Below are 22,281 nucleotides of genomic sequence, written 5' to 3'. Positions count from 1 at the left end.
TGTAGTGTTGCTGGGTCCCTAATCCATTTATTTTTGTTTCAGTTTATTTATTTGTCTTCTTACAGACTAAAAGAGACGAAGAACACAAACTCATAAAATCAAAGGTTGTGAATGATGAGGAAGTAGTTCGAGTTCCTTTAGCTTTTGCCATGGTTAAACTAATGCAGTCCCTTCCAAAAGAAGTTATGGAAACTAATCTGCCAAGGTATGTTATGTGACAAGTCAGAAATTGGTTCTTCTTTGTTAGAAAGAGAAGCACTGTCACAGTTTGCTATAATTTAGAATCCTAACTGGAATAATTTGGATTATGAATAATTAAGAAACAAAAGGATATTTGTATTTTTATTTGTTTCTGCTAATTAGATTTTCAACTCATGTTCTAGTATTTTGCTGAAAGTGTGTGCCCTCCTCAAGAACAGAGCACAGGAAATCAGAGACATTGCACGCAGCACCCTCGCAAAAATAATAGAGGATCTGGGTGTGCATTATCTACAATATATTTTAAAAGAATTACAGACTACACTTGTGCGTGGCTATCAGGTAAATGGCATCATGCATTTTATATTCAAATTGGGTTGGAATTCACATAGTTGCACTTTAAACACTAAGTCATGGTACTTTGGTCTGTCTTTTGCAAAGTTGATCTCCTAAGAGTGCAGGCAAGAATGTTTTAAAATTTCTAATCCATATTTTTTAAAAATCTAATTTTTAAAAAGCCTTATTTTTTGGAAGAATCTTATAGACCTACATTTCATAACCTGTGATTTTCTCTCAAATCACTTGATATCAGGTTTTGTATTCCCTGAGTTCTTAATAAAATTCTTGTTGAATGTATCACCACAAATGTGAACAATAAAAATTTGTTTTGAGTTGAAACATATAGGTTGTAAAGTTACTAAGAGCACCAGGTGGAATGCAGAGCTCTTTGAGTAGTTTCCTGGCTGTTGTGCTGCTCCCAAATGTGGGCCTTGGACACATGCCATCAGCAGCACCTGGAAACTTGTTAGGAGAGCTATTAGGACCTTAGCCCTGACCTACACAATCTGCATTTTTAAAGATCCCCAAGTGATTGAAAGTTTGAGAAACACTACAGCTGTTTTTCTGAAGTAACCAGCCAAGACTCCTGGGAGAGTGGTTGCTCTAGGTTACCATAAGCATACTTAATTTTTAATAATCTGTTTAGAATCAATATTTTACCGCTTCAAGTGGAATGTAAAAGTACAGATCCCTTCACCCTTCCTCTGTTTAATAGTTGTTTATGTATTACCATATGTTGAAAAGTTATCAGGCAGTGTTAGAGTTGTTTTGCTTTGTTTTGTTTTGATAGGTAAGAAGTAGACTTACTCAGATTCAGAGAAGCATGCTCCGCAGACAGAGTGTGGGCCACTGCAGACGGCGAGTGCAGTGCAGAGTTTTGTTTTTAATCCTCAGATACTTATCATTTTTACTGCTTTTTCTTCATTTCTGAATTTCCAGATTTCTCCCTGGTATCATTTCCCTTTGGTCTAGGCAAGCATGTAGAGCACTGTGGTGGCAGCAGGCCCTCTTTGTTTTCTTTCCCTTGTGACTGTCTTTGTTTCACCTTCTTCCCTGAAGGACATACACTTCTGCACTGACAGTTATTTCTTTTCCTTTCAGCACTGTAAAAATGTCATGCCACTTTTCTGGCCTTTCTGATGAATTGTTCTTCCCCTCTGAGTAACACGTTATTTTTCTCTGGAAGCTATAAAGACTTTCTTTTTCAGCAGTTGGATTGTGAGCACAGATTTCTTTGGTTTTACCCTGTTTGAGGTTTGTTGAGCTTCTTGGTCACTTTGGAAAGTTTTCAGCTGTTATTTCTTCAAATGCTTTTCTGCACTACACTCTCTCATCTTCTGGGACTTGAGTGAACTGTATATTAGACTTCACTGGGGGCTTCCCTGGTGGCTCAGCGATAAAGACTCTGCCCGCAATGCAGGAGTCCCAGATTGGATCCCTGGGTCAGGAAGATCCCCTGGAGGAGGCATGGCAGTCCACTCAAGAACTCTTGCCTGAGAGTGTCCATGGGGTCACAGAGTTGGACATGCTGAAGCGACTGAGCAGCAGCAGCCGTCCCTGATGCGCGGTTCATGTTTATTTTTCAGTCTCCTTGCCTTCTGTTTGGATTACATCATTTCTGTTGATTCACATTCAGGTTCACCAACTCCTTCCTCTTTAGTCTCCTTCCTGCTGTTGGACCCATCCAGTAAATTTTCTTATGTCAGTTATTTCTTTTCACTTCTCAAGTTTCCTTAGTTCCTTATACCTTCTGATTCTTTGTTAACACTTTATTTTTCCATGTTTCAGATCTCCCACTACAAAGCTGAGGCTGTTTCTCCTCCTTTGCCACACACTTCCCACAGCTGTAACCACACATAGGCCAGGCAGTGGCAAGCTGCCGAGGAGAAAAGCAGCTCGTGGGCCCGCCCTTTCCAAGCTGCAGCCCCACTGAAGGAAAGGAAGGTCTCCCTGCAGAGTTGTGGCTGCTGCATCCCCTGTGTCTAGGCCACTGCCACCACCACCACAGGATCCTTGGGGTGTAGGAAATGGAGAAAAGAAAAAAAAATAGATTTCCTTATTCTCTTAGAACATTCTTGAGTTTTCTCTCCTATTCCTAAAGCCCCAGGACTTCTCATAGAATTTTCTGAATCCTAGCACAATTTCCATGTTGGCTGGGGGATAGCCATGTAGAAAACAGGGGTAAGCTCACTGGAAGTTTGGTGGTACTTGCACTCTAGTGTTCTTCCCCAGTAGCGGTTCCATGCATCCAGTGTCCCCAGCAAACACTTTAAATGTATAAAGGTACTTAAAGATCATAAGTGGATATATATGAAATTATGCCTTTAGAATCCAATCTGTATATTGACAGCCAAGTGTATTTTCTTAGCACATGGTCATTACCTGTTTACCTTGATAACTTACGGCACTGGAAGCGGTGTAGAGAACATACTCTGTTGGTACTCTGGCACCATCTGCTTTCAGATCCTGACTTCACCATTTCCTGTTCCTGTAACCTTGGGCAAGTTGCTTGACCTTTTTGTATCTCAGCTTCCTCAAGTGAAAGCTCTGATAATATTTCTCCCACACCATAGATTGAGTGAGGATTAAATGATATAGTACATGTGAGTAGTAATACAGTGTCTAGCCCATAGTAAGCTCTAAGGAATGCTAGGTGTGATCACTGTTAAGGGCAGAAACTTGTTTTCTTCATGTAGGCTCCTTAATTCAGAGGTTGGTTTTTAAAAGTTCAAGACTTGCGCTATTCTTTATGGACTTCCTAGGTGGTGCTAATAGTAAAGAACCCTCCTAACCAATGCAGGAGACATTAGAGATCAGGGTTCAAGCCCTGGGTTGGGAAGATCCCCTGGAGGGGGACAACCCACTGGCATCCCACTCCAGTATTCTTGCCTGGAGAATCCCATGGACAGAGGAGCCCGCTGGGCTCCATAGGTTCACGAAGAGTCTGACACAACTGAAGTGTATTATCACGCATGCTGTTCTTTATAAATGATTGACCTGATTTAGTCACAGTGATAGACCCTGTGCATGTGATGTGTTTCTGAGCATCTTTTCTACAAAAAGACCATTTGGCTAAAGGACTTTAGACACTGATAAAAGTATGTGTTGTTTAGCAAAGCTTCCTCCAGTGCTGAAAGATATATAATCAGAGTGTACCCTTTGCAGTCCTCCTGGATCTTGTTCTTCCTACTGTGGTGTTCCTGACCATCCATACTCTTCTCATACATCTCACTTCAGGTCCATGTGCTGACTTTCACTGTCTATATGTTGCTGCAAGGCCTCACCAACAAGCTACAAGTCGGGAGTTTGGACTCTTGTTTGGATATAATGATTGAGGTAAGATTTAGAGAAAGGAATTCTAATTTTTTTTTTTAAGCGTTCAAAGAACACAAATCATTTCATAAAATAAGACACAAGAATAGCCTATAAACAAACATATAAACATATATTAATAAATATAAAACATAAATATGAAACATGAAAATAATGTACTATCTCACCTCTTCGGCTGGCAGAGATTTAAAAAGCTAAGTTTCAAGTGACATGAGATGGGTGTCCTGCTGTAGGTCCTGAGTTGATATAATCAGGTGTGTGATCTGGGGTTTGTACAAATGTATACTCACCAGAATTGTATGTATAATAGTGGAAAAAAGGGAAATTAAGCTACTTTTTGGTAATATCAAAAAAGTCCCTGTGTGTGCATTATATAATTATATATGTAAATCTATGTAGTATTCTTTTGTTTTTCATTGGTATAAACCTGAAAGTGTTTCTGTAATTGGTCTCCAAGCTACATTGAAAAAAGTGAAATCTAATAGAAATTTCTATTGTCTAATTTTAATCCAGTCCAATATGCTTTCCTTGACTTCAACAGACCATGCATTTTTGAGACTGCTTATGTTGGCATATCTTGCTTGAGTGTACATAATTACCATTTAGCTTTTTTCTTTTAAAGATTTTTTTTTTTTCCTTTTAAAGGTTTTTAACCACGAGTTGTTTGGTGCTGTTGCTGAAGAGAAGGAAGTAAAGCAGATCCTCTCCAAAGTCATGGAGGCACGAAGAAGCAAGAGTTATGATTCTTATGAAATCTTGGGCAAGTTTGTAGGAAAAGATCAGGTTACCAAACTTATCCTTCCACTAAAAGAGGTAAGGACTTGAATGTAATATAGGAAATCACCACCTTTCAGTATCTTGAGTTCTTGAAAAGAGCCTTGAACATCATGATTCACTTTAGTACTAAGAACACCCGTACCATGTGTCTGGCAGCCCTGAGATGGGCATTCTGATCCAGGAGTCAGATGTAAACCATGAGATGCAAAAGAAAAGGCAACAAGAATTGAATCATAGGTGAATTACACAGCTGAGTCCCATCAGTAACTAAGAATAGCCTTTGGAGTGAGACTGCTGCCCCCAGACTGCCAAGAGCACGCGCACTGGCATTTTTGGAACACATCAGTGTTCTTAGCACTGTGCTTCATTGCATCTTCTGATCTGCACAGCCATCCCTGAGATTGACAGTGCTTCCATCTGACACGTGAGAAAGTTCAGGCTCAAACAGGTAGAAAGAAACATGAATAAGGAGAAAAGCCAGGATTTCATGCCAGATCTTTCTGAAGCTGGAATTTCAAAGCTCACATTCTTTCCATTTTCATTCTGCCTCCTACTGGGCAGGGACTGTAATTTACCTGCCTTCAGAGTGCTCGCTATGCCTGTTGCAAGGGTGAACGTTCAGCAAGCTTTATTCATTCACTTTATTACAGTTTTACATACCAAACCTAGAGCAAAAAACCCTATCTAATGACGTAAATTAACTAATTCCACGTAAGCCCTAATTGTTCCTAAGATACATTTAGCTTATCTGAGTCTGATCTAAGAATGTTAGATGTGTTTTTAAGATGAAAAAGAGTCGACAAAGCACACATATTTTCCATGTAAATTATCAAGTCCCTGCAAGGTAATGAAAGTTCCTAATACCATGTCCTGTGCAGAGGACTAGCTGTGAGGCGCTGGGATTTTCCTGGGGTGATGGTGCTGAGCGCCCATTAAGTTCCTCCGATTTGGCCCAGTACCTGATACCCAGCCCTGTGGCTTGGCCGTCATGTGTCTTCATTAGCGAGGTTTCCTGCAAGGAGTGACTGCGTGGTGTTGGTATGTATGTGCTTGTCTGTAAACCACCCCATCTAATGCACTTGGAAGGCTGGCACCTTCCAAGTGTCACATCCTATCTCCAGCGCTGTGCCCAGACCTCAACAACAAAGAGAAGACAGAGGCGGCCCAAAATCTCCAGAGGCATACACTAATGGCAGTGGTTATTGCTGGGGTTGAGGTCATGGGCAAATTTGATTTTATGTTATTCTTATATTTGAAATTTCATTAAGAATGTTTTATTTTTAATTAGGAAAAACCATGTATTAGAAATAATATATAAAAGAAAATACTGTTATAACAAATCAAAATGCAGTTCTGTCACCTCAGCATGTATTTGTGTTTGCCTTTAGATCTTGCAAAATACCACAAGCTTAAAACTGGCCCGGAAAGTTCACGAAACCTTACGCCGAATCATAGCAGGATTACTTGTAAACCAGGAAATGACAGCAGAATCCATTCTGTTGCTTAGTTATGGTTTGGTCAGCGAAAATCTCCCCCTGTTAACACAGAAAGAAAAGTAAGTTTGAAAAAAGCAACTATTCTTTTAGGTGCTTGCTTCAAATAAGCCATTCAATCCTCAGCATCTTAAGAGGGTTCATTTAATAACTGGCTTTAGTAAAAGAAAAAAAAGTATATTTATCTGAGATGTGAGATCGTACTACTTTGTGGTATTCGGACTGAGGTCCTTCCAAGTGATACATGTCAACACAAGATTATTTTTCTGCTGAATGAAGTAGCTGTGAAGGCAACCAATTATTTTAACATTTCTCTGACACCACTTTTTAGATATTTATTCAATCCAAGTTAGGGTTGATTTTAAATAAATACTTCCTGTTCTGACCAGAGTCTTAGACCTCCAAAGATTTTTAAATGCCTTATTTGTGAACTTTTTGGATTTTGCTTCTGGGGTGTTCTAAGAAAGACTCCTTGGCATTTGTTTTCAGAAATCAAAGGGAGCATCCCTTTGCTGTTCATTTTAACTTAGACGTGCATTCAGCCCTCTGACCTCTGCTTCTGGGGCTCTAGAAACTTTGATCAGCAACCTGATCATCCCTTCTGTGTCTCGTGGTTAAGGGAGAAAAGCCTCACAGCACATTATTTGGTGCTGGACACTCCTCACCAGAAGGAGACACAGTAGCTTCTGGGGATGCAGCTTACAATGTGTTTGTCTCCACTGGTTTTCATTCCATTTGATTGACAGAAATCCAGCAACCCCCGCACCAGATCCACGCCTGCCACCCCAGAGCTGTCTTCTGCTCCCCCCAGCTCCAATTCGAGGCGGACAGAAAGCTGTCGTGAGCAAGAAAACCAACATGCACATATTTGTTGAGTCTGGGCTTCGGGTAAGAAAGAACCTTAAGTGAGCCTTGCTGCCCACAGGGAGTCTGTGCCCTTTAATCTTCTGCTGAGTCTCCAGTGCTGCTCGTTTCCACTGGAAACGCTTTTTTACCATCAGTTACGGAATTCATTTTAAGGTGCATTGGTCCATTTACTATTTGTTACTTACTTTGATGATAGAACTTTCTCAGAATTAGTGATTCTGACCTAATATTTACAGTGCTTTCACTGTTGCTTTTCCTATGAGTTTGTACCTCTGAACTACTCTTAAATTTTTTTAAAAGATGGTGAGGTTTTAAAAACACAAATTTGGTGGAGAGGGAGGTGGGAGCAGGGATCGGGATGGGGAATACATGTAAGTCCATGGCTGATTCATGTCAATGTATGACAAAAACCACTACAATATTGTAAAGTAATTAGCTTCCAGCTAATAAAAATTTAAAAAAATAAAAAACACAAATTTGACCATTTTACTGTAGGTATGTTTTTTCATCCTTCATTGGCTCCCCTTTTCCCAGGAGAGAGCCGTGTCTTTCCTCTGGGCCACAGGGGAATAGCCTCACACTGGATGCAGGGCTTCCCTTCAGTTCTCCAGAGTCCCTACACTTTTCCCACCCCAGTACCTCACCATCTATTCCTCCCTCTGCCCAGGTCCCCACAGAACTCTCAAAGCACCCTCCTTTTTATTTATTTATTTTATTTATTTTTTTACGTCAGACAGGTAATGTGCTGATGTCGTAACAAGGTTTGGAGGGAGGCACATGTCACGCAGCAGCGTGAACACCCAGTCATCATGCTCATGAACTACAAAAGAATCAGCACCCTCTTTTTATAGTGAATTATTCGCTAGAGTCTGTCATCCTGGCCAAGAGCCATCAGGGCCAGGACTCTGCCCATCTTGGTTTATTGCCACGTCCTTCATGCTGGGCCAGTGCATAGAGTCAAAGTAGATGCCGAGCAATAACCATTTGGTAAATGAACTTCGAATCTCAGCTGCAGGGGGAGCTCCCACCTTCTCCATTTAGTGAGACTGTCTCCCAGGTGGTTCCCTTTTCTTTGCACTTTTTATGATTTCAAATAGAAGTGTCTTAACTTTTCGCATTAGTCCCTCAAAATCATTTCACCTTAACCTCATTCTTATGCCCAACTAACATGAAGTATCTTTTTAAAACTTCTAGCTGTTGCACCTTAGTCTGAAGACCTCCAAGATCAAGTCTTCAGGTGAAAATGTCATGGAGATGTTGGACCCCTTTGTGTCTCTCCTCGTAGACTGCCTGGGTTCCATGGACGTTAAGGTGAGAGTCTGTTGCATCACAGGGCCTGTGTCTTGCAGAATACAAAGCTTATTTCTAGGCTCGTGCTTCACAGGGTGGTTAAGTGTTTAAAGAGATTTACAACAACATGAACCACCTCTGTTACCTGCATTGAGTCGCTCCCTTAACAGCAACTTAATAATAATGGAGAGCCCTTAATAATTACAAAAGCCCTTCTAAGGCACTTCCCTGGTGGTTCAGTGGTTAAGACCCCGTGCTTCCAATGCAAGGGTCACAGGTTCAATCCCCGGTTGGGAAGGTCCGCATGCCATTCAGTGAGGCCAAAAAAAGCCCTTCTAAGTACATTAGCTGTTTCGTTTGATCCTCACAGCTTCCTGAGGGCAAGAGGTGCTGTCCCCATGGCAGTGATCATCTCCTTCTCCTTGTCACTACGGCTTACTGCCGTGATTCCTCATAACAGCCCATGAAGCGTATATCATTAATGCTTCTACTTCAAAGATGAGAACTCCAGGCCTTTAGCTAAGTGACTTGTCACCTATGACAGATCTAGGATGTGAGCCTCAGTCTGTCAGACTCCAAAGCCCACACCTTGCCAACCTTGTCAGATGGAGTGTTTCCCAGTAAAGGTGCCAAGAGGTAAAGGAACATCTCTGCAGTCAAACAGGTAATAAGCTGCAGATCTGGGATTGAAGCCCTGGTTTTGTGACTCTTAAGCTCCTTCCTCTGTCTTCATCGTATCCAGACCAATAAGGCCATTCCAGCAATCAGAGTATAGGTGTCTATTGGGTAGAGCTGAGCCAAGTGAACCAGCTGGCCTAGATAATCTCGAAGGCTCAGGGATCCTTTTGTAGTCACTTGATCCCAGCACATTTCTCTTATCTTTGGCACTCCACATAACTATATCAAATTATAGGTCACAGTTCCCATGGTTAATTTCTGAGTCAGCTATCTGTTCTTTAAATGGCAGAATGGCATCCTTTTTATTGTATTTCTAACACTCTGTAGAGTGTCTTGTGACATAATAAAAGCTCAATAAGAATGGATTACATGAAAGAACCATTCTAGAAAATTGGAAAGGCATTTATAATGTGATTTTCAAAAAAAGAAATGCTAAAATTAGCCAGCCCATCTAATCATTTACATAGTAGGTTAAGAATGTGATAAGTGAGCACCTTTTCTCACTTGTTTGGGCTGTACCTTCCATTGTGTGGAGAAGCGCTTAAGCTTCTCCAACAGGAAAGAGGAAACTTCCTTATCTTACTCTTACACTTCAGGCATAGTGCTTCCCGAGTAGACTGACAGAGCACTTCATTCCTTCGACTCGATTGCCCAGAGTCTGCACAGCCTCGGGTGCTGGATTATTGAGTTTGGTCACTTCACCAGTTGATTGGCGTTTTCTGTTTTTGGTTTTTCAGGTGATCACAGGTGCTTTGCAATGCCTGATCTGGATCTTGAGGTTCCCCCTGCCATCTATAGGCACAAAAGCAGAACAGCTGACAAAGCACCTTTTCATTCTGCTGAAGGACTATGCAAAGCTTGGGGCTGCCAGGGGCCAGAACTTCCACCTGGTGGTAAATTGTTTCAAGGTGAGATGTTTTCACATGCACTCAGAAAAAGCCGGGACCAGGACTAGCAACATAGTGAATTTTGCTTATCATTCTTTATGGTCTTGGTCAAAATTTCTTCCAGATTAGTTTGGTAAGGCCAGAGTGTTAGTACACTGTGTGAAAAAACATTGCTGTTGTATTGAGTCCTCATCATTCCACTGGATGCTGGTCTGTGAGATGCTCTGTTAACCTCACTGTTGTTGCCTTGCAGTGTGTGACCATACTTGTGAAGAAAGTGAAGTCGTACCAGATAACTCAAAAGCAGCTTCAAGTTCTGCTAGCATATGCTGAGGAGGACATCTATGATACTACAAGACAAGCCACTGCATTTGGTCTTCTGAAGGTATGGCAGCACCAGATTGTTGGGTTGTGCAGTGTACGAGCCTCATGTCAGATATTTAGAATTACATGGAACATAGTGCTCTGACTAGCGGTAGATAGTTCTTATAAAGATTATTATTTTTTGATTAATTGTAAGCTAACATATCTACTTACTAAAATTTTTTTTTCCATTTATTTTTATTAGTTGGAGGCTAATTACTTTACAATATTGTAGTGGTTTTTGCCATACATTGACATGACTCAGCCATGGATTTACATGTGTTCCCCATCCCGATCCCCGCTCCCACCTCCCTCTCCACCCGATCCCTCTGGGTCTTCCCAGTGCACCAGCCCCGAGCACTTGTCTCATGCATCCAACCTGGGCTGGTGATCTGTTTCACCCTTGATAATATACACGTTTCGATGCTATTCTCTCTAAACATCCCACCCTCACTAAAATGTTTGAATGTGAGCTCTATATTAAACTTCAGGGAATTCTATACAAAGGCAGGTACTTTACTTGTACATTTCATAAAATTGACCATTATAACCATTTTTTTAAGCTTATATTCTTTTCCTTTTGGAGATACTTTCATTATATTTGAAAACTGCCTGAGGCTACTTGAACATCAGGTCGGCTTATTAAACAAGAAGCCATTTGCAGTAAAACATGAAATGAGTATGTCTTCTCATTTTGTGTTTCAGGCCATTTTATCAAGAAAGTTGTTGGTCCCAGAAATTGATGATGTCATGCGGAAAGTGTCCAAGCTGGCAATCTCTGCACAAAGCGAACCTGCCAGGGTCCAGTGCAGACAGGTTTGTGGAGAGAATTTTTTCCCATGGCGAGGGTCGGGCCTGCCTTCTCTGTTTGGTTTTTAGGTAGAGAAAGGTCAACACTGCTTGGATTCTGAAGACTTTGTGTCATGCTGTTGTTTGAGACTCAGGAGCCCATTCACATACCAAGTACAGGCCATTTTTCAGTATAAGGAGCATTTTGAGTATAGCCCTTATGTGGCATATTTCAGATGGATGAAGAAATACATTTGTCTCTGCAGCATGATAACCTGCAAGAAAGATTTCCATATGGTGGTCCAGTCAGAGTCCCTATCTGTCCTATAGTAGACACGCACAAAGCAGAAATCCCACGAACGAAAAAAAAAAAAAAAGAAATCCCACGAATGGTTATTTAATTAGTCATTGTAAGTTCCATGAGGAAAACAATACTGTCATATTTCTACTTCATCACTTAAAGACACACCATTACTTATATACCTCAGAGAAAGAAAAAACTTTGACATAGTGGTATGATGCCATTCATTGTAAGATATCTCAATTTCAGTCTGATACGTTAAAATGTAGAAAACTGTGCTTCTTAAAATCTACAAAATATGGAAGAACATATGACATAGTGGAAGACCACCTTAGTGGGACAGTGAGGGAAAGCTTTCCTGAGGACTGGCATGTAAGCGGAATTTGAAGGAAGAAACAAGGCTTAGCCTTGCAGGCTGGAAGATGAGCCTTGAGGTGGGTAAGAGCTTAGCTTGTTGAAGGTGAATGAGAGGGGAGGGTGCCAGATACGGCAAGACCTTGTAGTCTTGTTAAATATTTAGGGCTTTGTTCTAAGAATAACAAAAAGTCATTGAAATCAGTAGACCGAGGAATGACATTAGCAGGTTTGTTTTCATAAAAATCTGTCCTGATATAGGACCACATATCAACACAGGAAATAGAAGGTTCTGAATTGGAAATATGAACTCGGAGTTAAAGAGGGCCTGGGCTGCTGAGGCTATATTCAGAGGAAGTTAACTTATTTAGGAAGCAGGAGGGCCAGGTGCTGTTTATTAAGCACTAGCTGCACGCCCAGCACTTTACATACGAAGCCTCTATTTGTAACTTTCCTTCAAAGGAAACAGCACCACCGTTTTATGGTCGAGGGAGAAACAGGCTTTGGAAAGGTTAATGATGTGCCTAGTTCTCGAAGCTTATTAATAAAGGAAGCGGAATAATGCAGCAGTTTGGAGGCTCTGAAAGGAGAGCCTTTGGATGTAGACACCCTAAGCATGGGGTTCTGGGACTACCACCTGTGCAAGTTACTTAGCTTCTGTGCGTGTTCCATTCTCTTCATCTGTAAAAGGGGTCACATCTGCTGCCTAAGGGAGCATGAAAACCAGCTGAGCAACACTTCACCCCATGCGTGACACACAGAAGGCATTCAGTGAGTGCAGTGGTTATTATCACTGTTACTACCGCTGTTACTGCCCTTCTCACTTCAGGGGAAATGTAGGGTGAGCCACAGTCCATACTCAGCTCACCAAAGCCTCCTTCCAGAGTGAGGAGCTGCCAGGGTGTGAGCTGGGGTTTGGAGCTCTAAACAGCCAGGCTCACGGTGGGCCAGGACTTGGCTCCTCACCAGGCAGGACCTGAGGAAGTGAGGTGGACGGAGAGGGGAGAGGCACAGTTACTGACTCAGGAGGTGGGCTTCACCTAATGATCACCCTGCTATGTGTAGCCTACCAGTGCGTCCCAGAAAGCAGGTCAGGAGAAAGGAATCCTGGAGAGACGGGCTCCAAATACTCTCTCATGTGATTTCTGTCTCTAGGTTTTTCTGAAATACATTCTTGACTATCCTCTGGGTGACAAACTGCGACCAAACTTGGAATTCATGCTCGCTCAGCTGAAGTAAGTTGGAGTCATAAACGATGCAAGGTAGTGGGGGGGGTAGTTCCTTCCGCTTTTAATGTGTGGGCTGTCTTGAAAAGGGCAAAGTCAAAACATAATGGCAGATTTTCCCAGAGTGCTACCCTGTGAGCCACTGGCTTGACTGCCAAGCACTGTACATAGCTTCATAGAGCAGTTCTGTAAGCTGCTTTTCAGTTCAGTCTGATCATCAGTTGTCCTTAAAGTCCGCTTAGGAGAACACTAAAAATCTAACAATTCTATTTTAAACTGCAAAGTAGCCTGATAAGTACCTGTATTAAAGTTGGGAAAATGGAGTTTTTTCCCACTTTTTAAGAAATAGACTGGCACCTTGAGGCAATATTTTAAATTCTTAAAAATAATTATTGGTCAATTTTAAAGTTACTAACAAGTCCTTCTGATGTTCTTACCCTAGTTATGAACATGAGACCGGGAGAGAGTCCGCCTTGGAAATGATTGCTTATCTCTTTGACACGTTCCCTCAGGTACTGTGAATCATGGATACAGACTCTTAGCTGTGGCTTCTGGGAGCCATGGGCCTCCTTTGGTAGGACATACGTGAGAACTCTGGTCTCATTGTGCTCATAAGTGTCTGTTTTCTTTTAGGGACTGCTCCATGAGAACTGTGGAATGTTCTTTATTCCTCTTTGTCTCATGATGGTGAACGATGACTCTGCCATGTGTAAGAAGATGGCATCCATGGCAATCAAATCCTTACTCAGTAAAATCAGCCTTGAGAAGAAAGACTGGCTCTTCGATATGGTTACCACCTGGTTTGGGGCAAAGAAGGTCAGGGTTGCTTATAGTCATACTGCAAAGAAAATACTGAGCTTTTGGTGTTTATACTTTAAGAATGCATATTATACATTGTTGAATTAGTTTTTCCCAAGTAGCTTTATTGTTTTTGATTATGGTAATAATATATGCTTGTAGGAAAATTTTAGAAAATATAAGAAGTTATAGAGAGTAACAACAAATAGAGAATAACATAAAAATCACCTGTATTCCTACAACATGGTCAGTGTTGCCCAGTTAACTCCACTACATGAATGTATTATAATTTACTTAACCAATCTCCATTGATATATTTGTTTCCAGTTCATTCCTGTTGATGAATATCTGCTTATACAATTTATAGAATGTATTTCTTGCCAATAATTGTATCAAGTTGCTAAATCTAGCCCCATCATCACTGGCCCATCTTTGTGGAATACAAACAACACATCATAACTTAACACTGGCTTTAAAATCAGAATGGGATTTTGGGCAGGGGGCCTGGAACACTTTTCAGTGAATAATCATGAATACCAATTTTTAAAAATTTTGTTCTAGGGAGATGAAGATTTCTTTGTATTCTTCATGTTAGCTACCAAAAATCCACATCCTGTTGACTTCTGGTATCATAAAGAACTACTGAGGACAGAGTCATAACCACCTTTATTTCAGTTTTGGAAACAGCCTCCCAAGTTTATTATCTTGTGATGGTTTTATTTTCTGTAGCGCTTAAATCGACAACTAGCTGCTCTGATCTGTGGCTTCTTTGCGGAAAGTGAAGGAGTCAATTTTGAGAGAAGACTTGGAATTGTTCTCCCTGTGATTGAAAAGGAAGTTGATCCTGAAAACTTTACAGATGTAAGTTATTTGTTAGGGAGTAAAAGTGTTGGTTATTTTTGTAGTTATACTTGAGGTAGTATAGCTAACAGGCTAAATATTTGTGTCAAAAATGTTTTTTTATTACTAAAAGAAAGAACTCAGTGCAGTTCTATCTTCTTTTGTGAAAAGAAGATTAAGTTATCTTCCATAGTGTATGATGATCAAAATTCCATAAGCCCCTCGGGGACATTTAGCAATGTTTGGAGACAGTTTTGGTTGTCACAGCTGGAGGACAGAAGGGCATTACTCTTATCTAATGGGTAGATGCCAGGAGTATTGATAAACATCCTCTAATGCACAGCACAGCCCCCCAAAGCAAAGAATTACCTGACCAAAATGTCAGCAGTGTTGTGCTTGAGAAACCCTGCTATAGTTGTACATCCTGGAGTAAAAATGTCCATAAAATACTTTGAAATTATTGCCTTAATTAATTTAACATTCTTCCTACTTTTAGATCATGGAAGAGACTGAAGAAAAAGCTGCAGATCGCCTTCTGTTCAGCTTTCTTGTACTGATAAGTAAACTCATCAAGGAATGTAATATCATTCAGTTTACCAAGCCCTCTGAAACTCTGAGTAAAATCTGGAGTGAGTATTTCCTTTTTCTTTAAAAATAAACACATTAGAAATATATAATATCAGGGGGAAAGTTCATAAGAAAAAGATTTAAAAGGCCTTTCAGATTGATTACAGTGAAAGTATTTTTTTCTGGGAGAAAAAGCAAATTATATATCTCATAAATATTTCATTTATAAATAAAAAAAATTAATTATGTTAATTATTATTTAGTTGCTAAGTATTGTCTGACCCCTGTGACCCCATGGACTGTAGCCCTCCAGGCTGCTACTCTGTCCGTGGGATTTCCCAGGCAAGAATACTGGAGAGGGTTGCCATTTCCCTCTCCAGGGGATCTTCCTGACCCAGGGATCAAACCTGTGTCTCCTGCATCACACGTGGATTCCTTACCACCAAGGAAGCCCAATTATGTTAATTATGGAGGAGTGAAAGAAAGAAGTTTCCCAAAGTCCTCCTTGCTACTTACTTGTTAGACATTTCCATCCAGTCTTCCTTTTGTCAAATAGCCATAGGGTTTTTTTAAGGTTGCCTAATATTTGTTATGTAACACTCTTTAAATAAAAAATAAGATCCTAGAATTATTAATTTAACATTTTAGCTTTGATTAATCAAAACTAAATACTAGGAAATAGACACTGCAGTGAATGCTTTAAATAACCATTTGTTTCAAGAGAACTCATGATTTTATGAGAAAAATAATCCAGTTACTAAGTTACTGTATAACCTACTCTGGTATGGCTCCTTTGAGATATTACAAAGGTTCATATAAAAAAAAAAAAGTAAAACCATCTTTATGAAATATAGCATAGACTAAAATTCAGATATGACATGGATCATTCAAAATTTTAGTCCTGTTCCCCACCACAAGGCTTTTCTATTGTAATTCCCAAGTGTGGTACATGGAGAGTGGCCCTGAGAGTAGCGTGAGGGAATGAGCTTTAAGGGTGCACTGTGAAGAGCCTTCAAGAGGTCATACTGAAGGATACGAGCTTTGGGGCCAGGCTTGGTTCTGCCTGTTACAGCTTGGCACAGTACTTAGCCCCCTCTGGAACTATAAACTGGGAATGACAATTCCAGCCTCCCAGAACTGTTGTGAGGTCTAAGTGAGCTAATACGTGTAACACCCTTAGCCTGTGGCTGGCACACAGAAAGCCTCAGTAAATGACACCTTTCCAGTCAGCTGCTTGGTGCCACTGATTTCAGCAGTTAGGAGAAATGAGTGTGTGCCCATATATATATTTATACTAACTTTAACTTGAAATTGCAGTTGTTAATGCTACCTTACCTCCTTGAATCTGAAGCTAAGTTCTTATGAAACTGGCCTGTTTTTAGTCTTACTCAGATCTCTCTCCTCATGTCATTTCCCATGGTAGGAGTTGGTTCTCTAGTTATTTCAGTCTCCACCTCACTTCTGAGAAGCAGGGACTATTTTGTTCATCTTTGGTTCCTAAATTCAGGCACATAATAGATACTCAAGAAATGCCGACATCAGTCGTGCTCACGACCACAGAGTCAGGAAAGCCTTGAGACAGACATCTGAGAATGTGTTTTGGCTCCATCAGGTCACGTGCACGCCCACTTGAGATACCCGCACAGCTGGGTGTGGCTCACAGCAGCCCAGATTTTTGGATTGCTCTTTGCCTCTTGCCAACCTGAGGAACTTATCAGCAAACGGCATGTCAAAAAAACCAAAAAGAAAGTCTCGGAACCTGTCGCAATCCGCTTCCTAACAACTGACCTTGAGCAAAAGGTAAGTTTCCTCTAACACCTTTTCCTTCCCTCATCTTCATGAGGTATTCATTCTGGTTCATGTTACTATCTTGGGGTTGGCCCTTGGGAGGAACTCTTCCAGTCAACAACCTGATGCACATGTGGATCCACACAAGTATTAGTAACTAGAGAGGGTCACCCTCAAGGCCAAAGTTTTTCGAAGAAAAATTTTAGACCACTAATCAGATTTTTTATTTGTTTATTTAGCATATTTAAGTTCTTTATCAGTGCTGGAAAGTAAGATATTGTCTGTCGTGCCTCCTTCATAACCTTGTTGATGCCTCAATGAAATCATCATGTTCATGAAAATGTTAGGCAGGGACCATGTTATATCTGTCTCCCATGTCTTAGGGCCTAGCATGACACCTGGCTTACAGTGGAAACGCCATAAACATTGAATGAGTGGAGGATCAGTTCAGTTCAGTCACTCAGTCGTGCAGCACGCCAGGCCCCCCTGTCCATCACCAACTCCCAGAGTTTACTCAAACTCATGTCCATTGAGTCGGTGTGCCATCCAACCATCTCATCCTCTGTCATCCCCTTCTCCTCCTGCCTTCAGGCTTTTCCAGCATCAGAGTCTTTTCAAATGAGTCAGTTCATCACATCAGGTGGCCAAAGTACTGGAGTTTCAGCTTCAACATCACTCCTTCCAATGAATATTCAGGACTGATTTCTTTTAGGATGGACTGGTTGGATCTCCTTGCAGTCCAAGGGACTCTGAAGTCTTCTCCAACACCACAGTTCAAAAGCATCAATTCTTCAGCTCTTGGCTTTCTTTATAGTCCAACTCTCACATCCATACATGACTACTGGAAAAACCATAGCTTTGACAAGATGGACCTTTGTTGGCAAAGTAATGTTTCTGCTTTTTGATATGCTCTCTAGGTTGGTCTTAGTTTTTCTTCCAAGGAGCAAGTGTCTTTTAATTTCATGGCTGCAGTCACCATCTGCAGTGATTTTGGAGCCCCCCAAAATAAAGTCTGCCACTGTTTCCACTGTTTCCCCCTCTATTTGCCATGAAGTGATGGGACTGGATGCCATGATCTTAGTTTTCTGAATGTTGAATTTTAAGCCAGCTTTTTCACTCTCCTCTTTCACTTTCATCAAGAGGCTCTTTAGTTCTTCTTCCCTTTCTGCCATAAGGGTGGTGTCATCTGCATATCTGAAGTTATTGAGATTTCTCCCAGCAAACTTGATTCCAGCTTGTGCTTCATCCAGCCCAGCATTTCGCATGATGTACTCTGTATATCAGTTAAATAAAGCAGGGTGACAATATACAGCCTTGATGTACTCCTTTCCCAATTTGGAACCAGTCTACTGTTCCATGTCTGGTTCTAACTGTTGCTTCTTGACCTGCATACAGATTTCTCAAGAGGTCAGGTGGTCTGGTATTCCCATCTCTTGAGTTTTCCACAGTTTGTTGTGATCCACACAGTCAAAGGCTTTGGCATAGTCAATAAAGCAGAAACAGATGTTTTTCTGGAATTCTGTCGCTTTTTCTGTGAACCAGCAGATGTTGGCAATTGGATCTCTGGTTCCTCTGCCTTTTCTAAATCCAGCTTGAACATCTGGAAGTTCATGGTTCACGTATTGTTGAAGTCTGGCTTGGAGAATTTTGAGCATTACTTTGCTAGCATGTGAGATGAGTGCAATTGTGCGCTAGTTTGAGCATTCTTTGGCATTGCTTTTCTTTGGGATTGGAATGAAAACTGACCTTTTTCAGTCCTGTGGCCACTGCTGAGTTTTCCAAATTTGCTGGCATATTGAGTGCAACACTTTCACAGCATCATCTTTTAGAATTCAAAATAGCTCAACTGGAATTCCATCACTTCCACTAGCTTTGTTTGTAGTGATGCTTCCTAAGGCCCACTTGACTTCGCATTCCAGTATGTCTGGCTCTAGGTGAGTAATCACACCATCGTGATTATCTGGGCCATGAAGGTGTTTTTTGTATAGTTCTTTGGTGTATTCTTGCCACTTCTTCTTAATCTCTTCTGCTTCTGTTAGGTCCATACCATTTCTGTCCTTTATTGTGCCCATCTTTGCATGAAATGTTCCCTTGGTACATTTCAAGTAACTATAATAGTGCAACTAAGGTAGCAGGTTTTTCTTAGGGGAGATAGAGGGGAGATAGAGGGGAGGATGGAAGAAAAGAGAAAGGGAAAGTGTTTGAAGGTTGTAAAATTGTCTACCAGTAATCTAAAGATTATGATTTATCTCTCCCCATGTCCTTTAGCTAAAATGCTTATGACAGATAGAAGGGAACATCTAATTTCTGCTCATGAACCTTCTCCAGATCTATGCAGGTGGTCATTCAGAGAAAAATCTGCTACCTTAGTTGCATTATTACAGTTACTTGAAGTTTTTTAAAAACAATCAGGAATACCCTGTGTTGTGTCTGCCAATGTCCATTTTCTTTTCACAGATGAAAAGTATCTCCCTAGCCTCTTGCCATCAGTTGCACTCCAAATTCTTGGACCAGTCTCTAGGAGAGCAGGTAAGTAGTATAATTCCAGTTAAATATAAGGGACCTATGCTACTAACAGTATAGGAGTAAGCTCACATTTGGTTTTTGTTTTTCCTAGTTAAGTCTTGGGGAATTAAATGAAATATAAATAAACAATTTATACATGATCAATTAGGCACACATATCTAATCGACTCTGGAGTCCATACTGGGATTACTCCTGGCTCTGTTTAAAATTACCAATAAAAATGGTACATTTGGGGGCTTTGCTGGTGGTCTAGTGATTAAGACTGTGCTCCCAATGCAGGGGGAATGGATAGCAAAGTGAGGCCAAAGAAGTCATGCCAGGGTGGACAGTGGGTGGGGTCTCACACAATGTATTTTAGTAGAGGCTGATAAACCATACATACTCAGGACAGGTAGGAAGAGATTGACTAATACTGACCCAGGATGAACGAAATTATGGATTTTGGTTCACCTTAATCTTGGAGTTAACAATGTGAAGTGGTTGTTAAGGGGGAAAAGGCCTCCAAATCTGGTACTGTCCTCACAAAGGCCCAGCTTCCAGAAGGAAGTGATACTCTTGGCATTAACTCTTGATGGCCAGGCTAGTCTTGGACAGCGTGTAGTAGTCTGAGTACCACATGTGGGGGAACTTTAGGCACATAGCTCCTCTAGAGGCACACAGTGGCCTCTCCTGGCTACTCCTCTGTTGAGTAGCCAGGATGGTGAAGGAGTTCAAAACCGACTTGATTTCCTCCTTCACACAACAGGTGTGAAATACCCACACCAGAGATTGCATAGATGTCCCAAGATTAGGATTCGATAAATGGGTCCATTATTACAAGACGGAAAGTACCACCCCTGGGCAGTAGTTAATGGGATATGTGGGAAAGAAGAGGCTCAGTATACAAGAACTTGGGCTTGAATTCTAAAGACCTTTGACTTCTGGCTGACCACTTTGTCTTTGGGTGAGATTCAGCAACTCTGTGCCTGCCTTGGTTTTCTCTGCTGTAACAGTACTTGATGTGTTCAGTTGTGTCTGACTTTTTGCAACCCCATGGACTGTAGCCTGCTAAGTTCCTCTGCCCATAGATTCTCCAGGCAAGAATACCAAAGCGGGTTGCATCTCCTGCTCCAGGGGATCTTCCTGACCCATGGATCAAACCCATGTCTCTTGCGTCTCCGCATTGGCAGGCGGATTCTAGTGCCACTTGGGAAGCCCAGTAGTACCTGATAGGGATATTTTAAAGTTGAATTGGAATGTATACAAAGCAACTAGTCAGTGCTCAAAAAATGAAAATTGTTATTTCTATGAAGACTAGATGAAGGAATTTAATGGAATGAGGATGAAAGCCTCTTGAAAAATAATAAATGGATGGTCCAGAATGAAATTACTCAGTGGGACCTTAAAGAACAAAAGTAGGCCAAATGGATAAAAGTTACATGGAAGTAGATTGGACACACTGTAGGGTAAACTGAATTTTTACAAAAAGGGACTGCTCATGAATATTGGAATTTACCAAGCCATATTTACTACAAAATCAGAATCTAATTCTTACCTTTCCCCTCTCTCCTGCCTCCCCACACCCCTTTTTTCTAAGGTTGTTAAGAATTTGTTATTTGTAGCCAAAGTCTTATATTTACTGGAACCTGACTCTGGGGATAAGCAAGGGGACATAAAAGAAGACATGGAAGAACAGGAAGTTTTCGGTGATGGCACGGCCAGAGAGGGTGTGGAAGAACACAGGGTGTGTGCAGATGAGAAGGAAGAGCACAGCAAGCCAGCCACACTGCTCTGGCTGATCCAGAAGCTGTCCCGGATTGCAGCAGTGGAAGCCGCTTATTCACCTAGAAACCCCTTAAAGGTGTGGTGCATATGCAGAATGCCTCAAAGTAGCCTTTCTTTTCTTTTTTTTTTAAATTTTAATGATACTAGCTATCCTCCCAAGGTTCCTCCTAGAACCTTTTGAACCCAGAACTGTAGCATAATATCTGCCCCTAAATAGACCTTGTTTTCTAAGTTAACTCTGTAGCTACAAGTACAAAAGAAAAATGACCTGTATTTTCAGAGAACATGCATCTTTAAATTTCTTGGAGCCATAGCAATGGACCTTGGAATAGACAAGGTGAAGCCGTATCTCCCAGTGATCATAGCGCCTTTGTTCCGGGAACTGAACAGCACCTATTCAGAGCAGGGTAATTCTGCGTCTTCTTCTACACGTTAAAATACCTATCTTCTCTCCTGAATGCTTCCTTCTTCTTTTCTGTCCTCCCTTTCTGCCAGAGTTTAGCAAGAAAACTTGCCTAGGTATCAAGGCAACAGCAAACAAATAAGGCGTATTTGTGTTATTTTTCACTGTCTTCTATATGCTTTCTTGTGTCTAAGAGTGAAGGTTTCTCTCCTAAAGGATGATGTTTTTAACTCCTAAGTGTAGATTAAATATTAAAAGAAAACCAATTTGGGGTGGTTCTAAACCTCACAGCGCTGTGAACAATAATGAACAAATTTCACTATAGTCTCTTAAGAATTATAAGGCAAAACTATCAAACAGTTTTTAGTTCAGATGTTTTCATTTTTCCCAGTATATTTTCTTGCCTGGTTCATTTGGTACCTTTCCCTCAGTGATCCTTAAGTTATCTCTTTCGGTAACAGGACTAGTGGAAATTAGGGATTGGAAAGCAAGGGAGTAAAGTGAATGTTAAGAGTTTTAAAGTATTAACAAATGAAGTAAATGACAAAACAGGAGCTGTCTTATTCCTACAACCCTGAGAGTTTCCTTAGAGTAGGTCAGGTTGGCTTTGGCTCTCAGCCAGCACTCACAGAACACCGAATATTTGCCAGGCACTGGTGGTTAAGAGAGTCTTTGATTCCGCCCCTCACCCACCCCCCGC

The 22,281-nt window shown here is 41.1% G+C and overlaps 1 protein-coding gene, 1 long non-coding RNA gene and 1 other non-coding gene across 3 annotated transcripts in view; 1 reads left to right on the top strand and 2 right to left on the bottom strand.

Annotated features, from left to right (window-relative positions):
- The window catches only part of UTP20 (UTP20 small subunit processome component), a 91,126-nt gene that overhangs the window by 67,671 nt on the left and 1,174 nt on the right, over positions 1 to 22,281 (top strand). The window contains exons 42-60 of the mRNA XM_070454080.1: positions 66 to 205; positions 384 to 540; positions 3,775 to 3,873; positions 4,516 to 4,683; positions 6,036 to 6,202; positions 6,887 to 7,028; positions 8,202 to 8,318; positions 9,713 to 9,883; positions 10,116 to 10,247; positions 10,931 to 11,041; positions 12,825 to 12,904; positions 13,338 to 13,407; positions 13,529 to 13,711; positions 14,423 to 14,554; positions 15,030 to 15,162; positions 16,713 to 16,900; positions 19,346 to 19,417; positions 20,991 to 21,254; positions 21,459 to 21,585. Of these exons, the coding sequence (XP_070310181.1) occupies positions 66 to 205; positions 384 to 540; positions 3,775 to 3,873; positions 4,516 to 4,683; positions 6,036 to 6,202; positions 6,887 to 7,028; positions 8,202 to 8,318; positions 9,713 to 9,883; positions 10,116 to 10,247; positions 10,931 to 11,041; positions 12,825 to 12,904; positions 13,338 to 13,407; positions 13,529 to 13,711; positions 14,423 to 14,554; positions 15,030 to 15,162; positions 16,713 to 16,900; positions 19,346 to 19,417; positions 20,991 to 21,254; positions 21,459 to 21,585 (2,653 nt within the window). The remainder of the gene's footprint in view (positions 1 to 65; positions 206 to 383; positions 541 to 3,774; positions 3,874 to 4,515; positions 4,684 to 6,035; positions 6,203 to 6,886; positions 7,029 to 8,201; positions 8,319 to 9,712; positions 9,884 to 10,115; positions 10,248 to 10,930; positions 11,042 to 12,824; positions 12,905 to 13,337; positions 13,408 to 13,528; positions 13,712 to 14,422; positions 14,555 to 15,029; positions 15,163 to 16,712; positions 16,901 to 19,345; positions 19,418 to 20,990; positions 21,255 to 21,458; positions 21,586 to 22,281) is intronic.
- LOC139030647 (uncharacterized) lies at positions 5,994 to 13,420 on the bottom strand. Its single transcript, XR_011483058.1, has 2 exons — positions 13,333 to 13,420; positions 5,994 to 6,182 (listed from the first exon to the last, which is right to left on the bottom strand). It is a non-coding gene; the product is annotated as an uncharacterized lncRNA (long non-coding RNA).
- LOC139030721 (small nucleolar RNA U13) lies at positions 7,735 to 7,839 on the bottom strand. Its single transcript, XR_011483127.1, has one exon. It is a non-coding gene; the product is annotated as a small nucleolar RNA U13 (small nucleolar RNA).

This window comes from Odocoileus virginianus, chromosome 23, assembly GCF_023699985.2.
Source record: "Odocoileus virginianus isolate 20LAN1187 ecotype Illinois chromosome 23, Ovbor_1.2, whole genome shotgun sequence".
In the NCBI taxonomy this organism is placed as follows: domain Eukaryota; kingdom Metazoa; phylum Chordata; class Mammalia; order Artiodactyla; family Cervidae; genus Odocoileus; species Odocoileus virginianus.
This window is presented reverse-complemented; position numbering and strand designations above follow the sequence as displayed.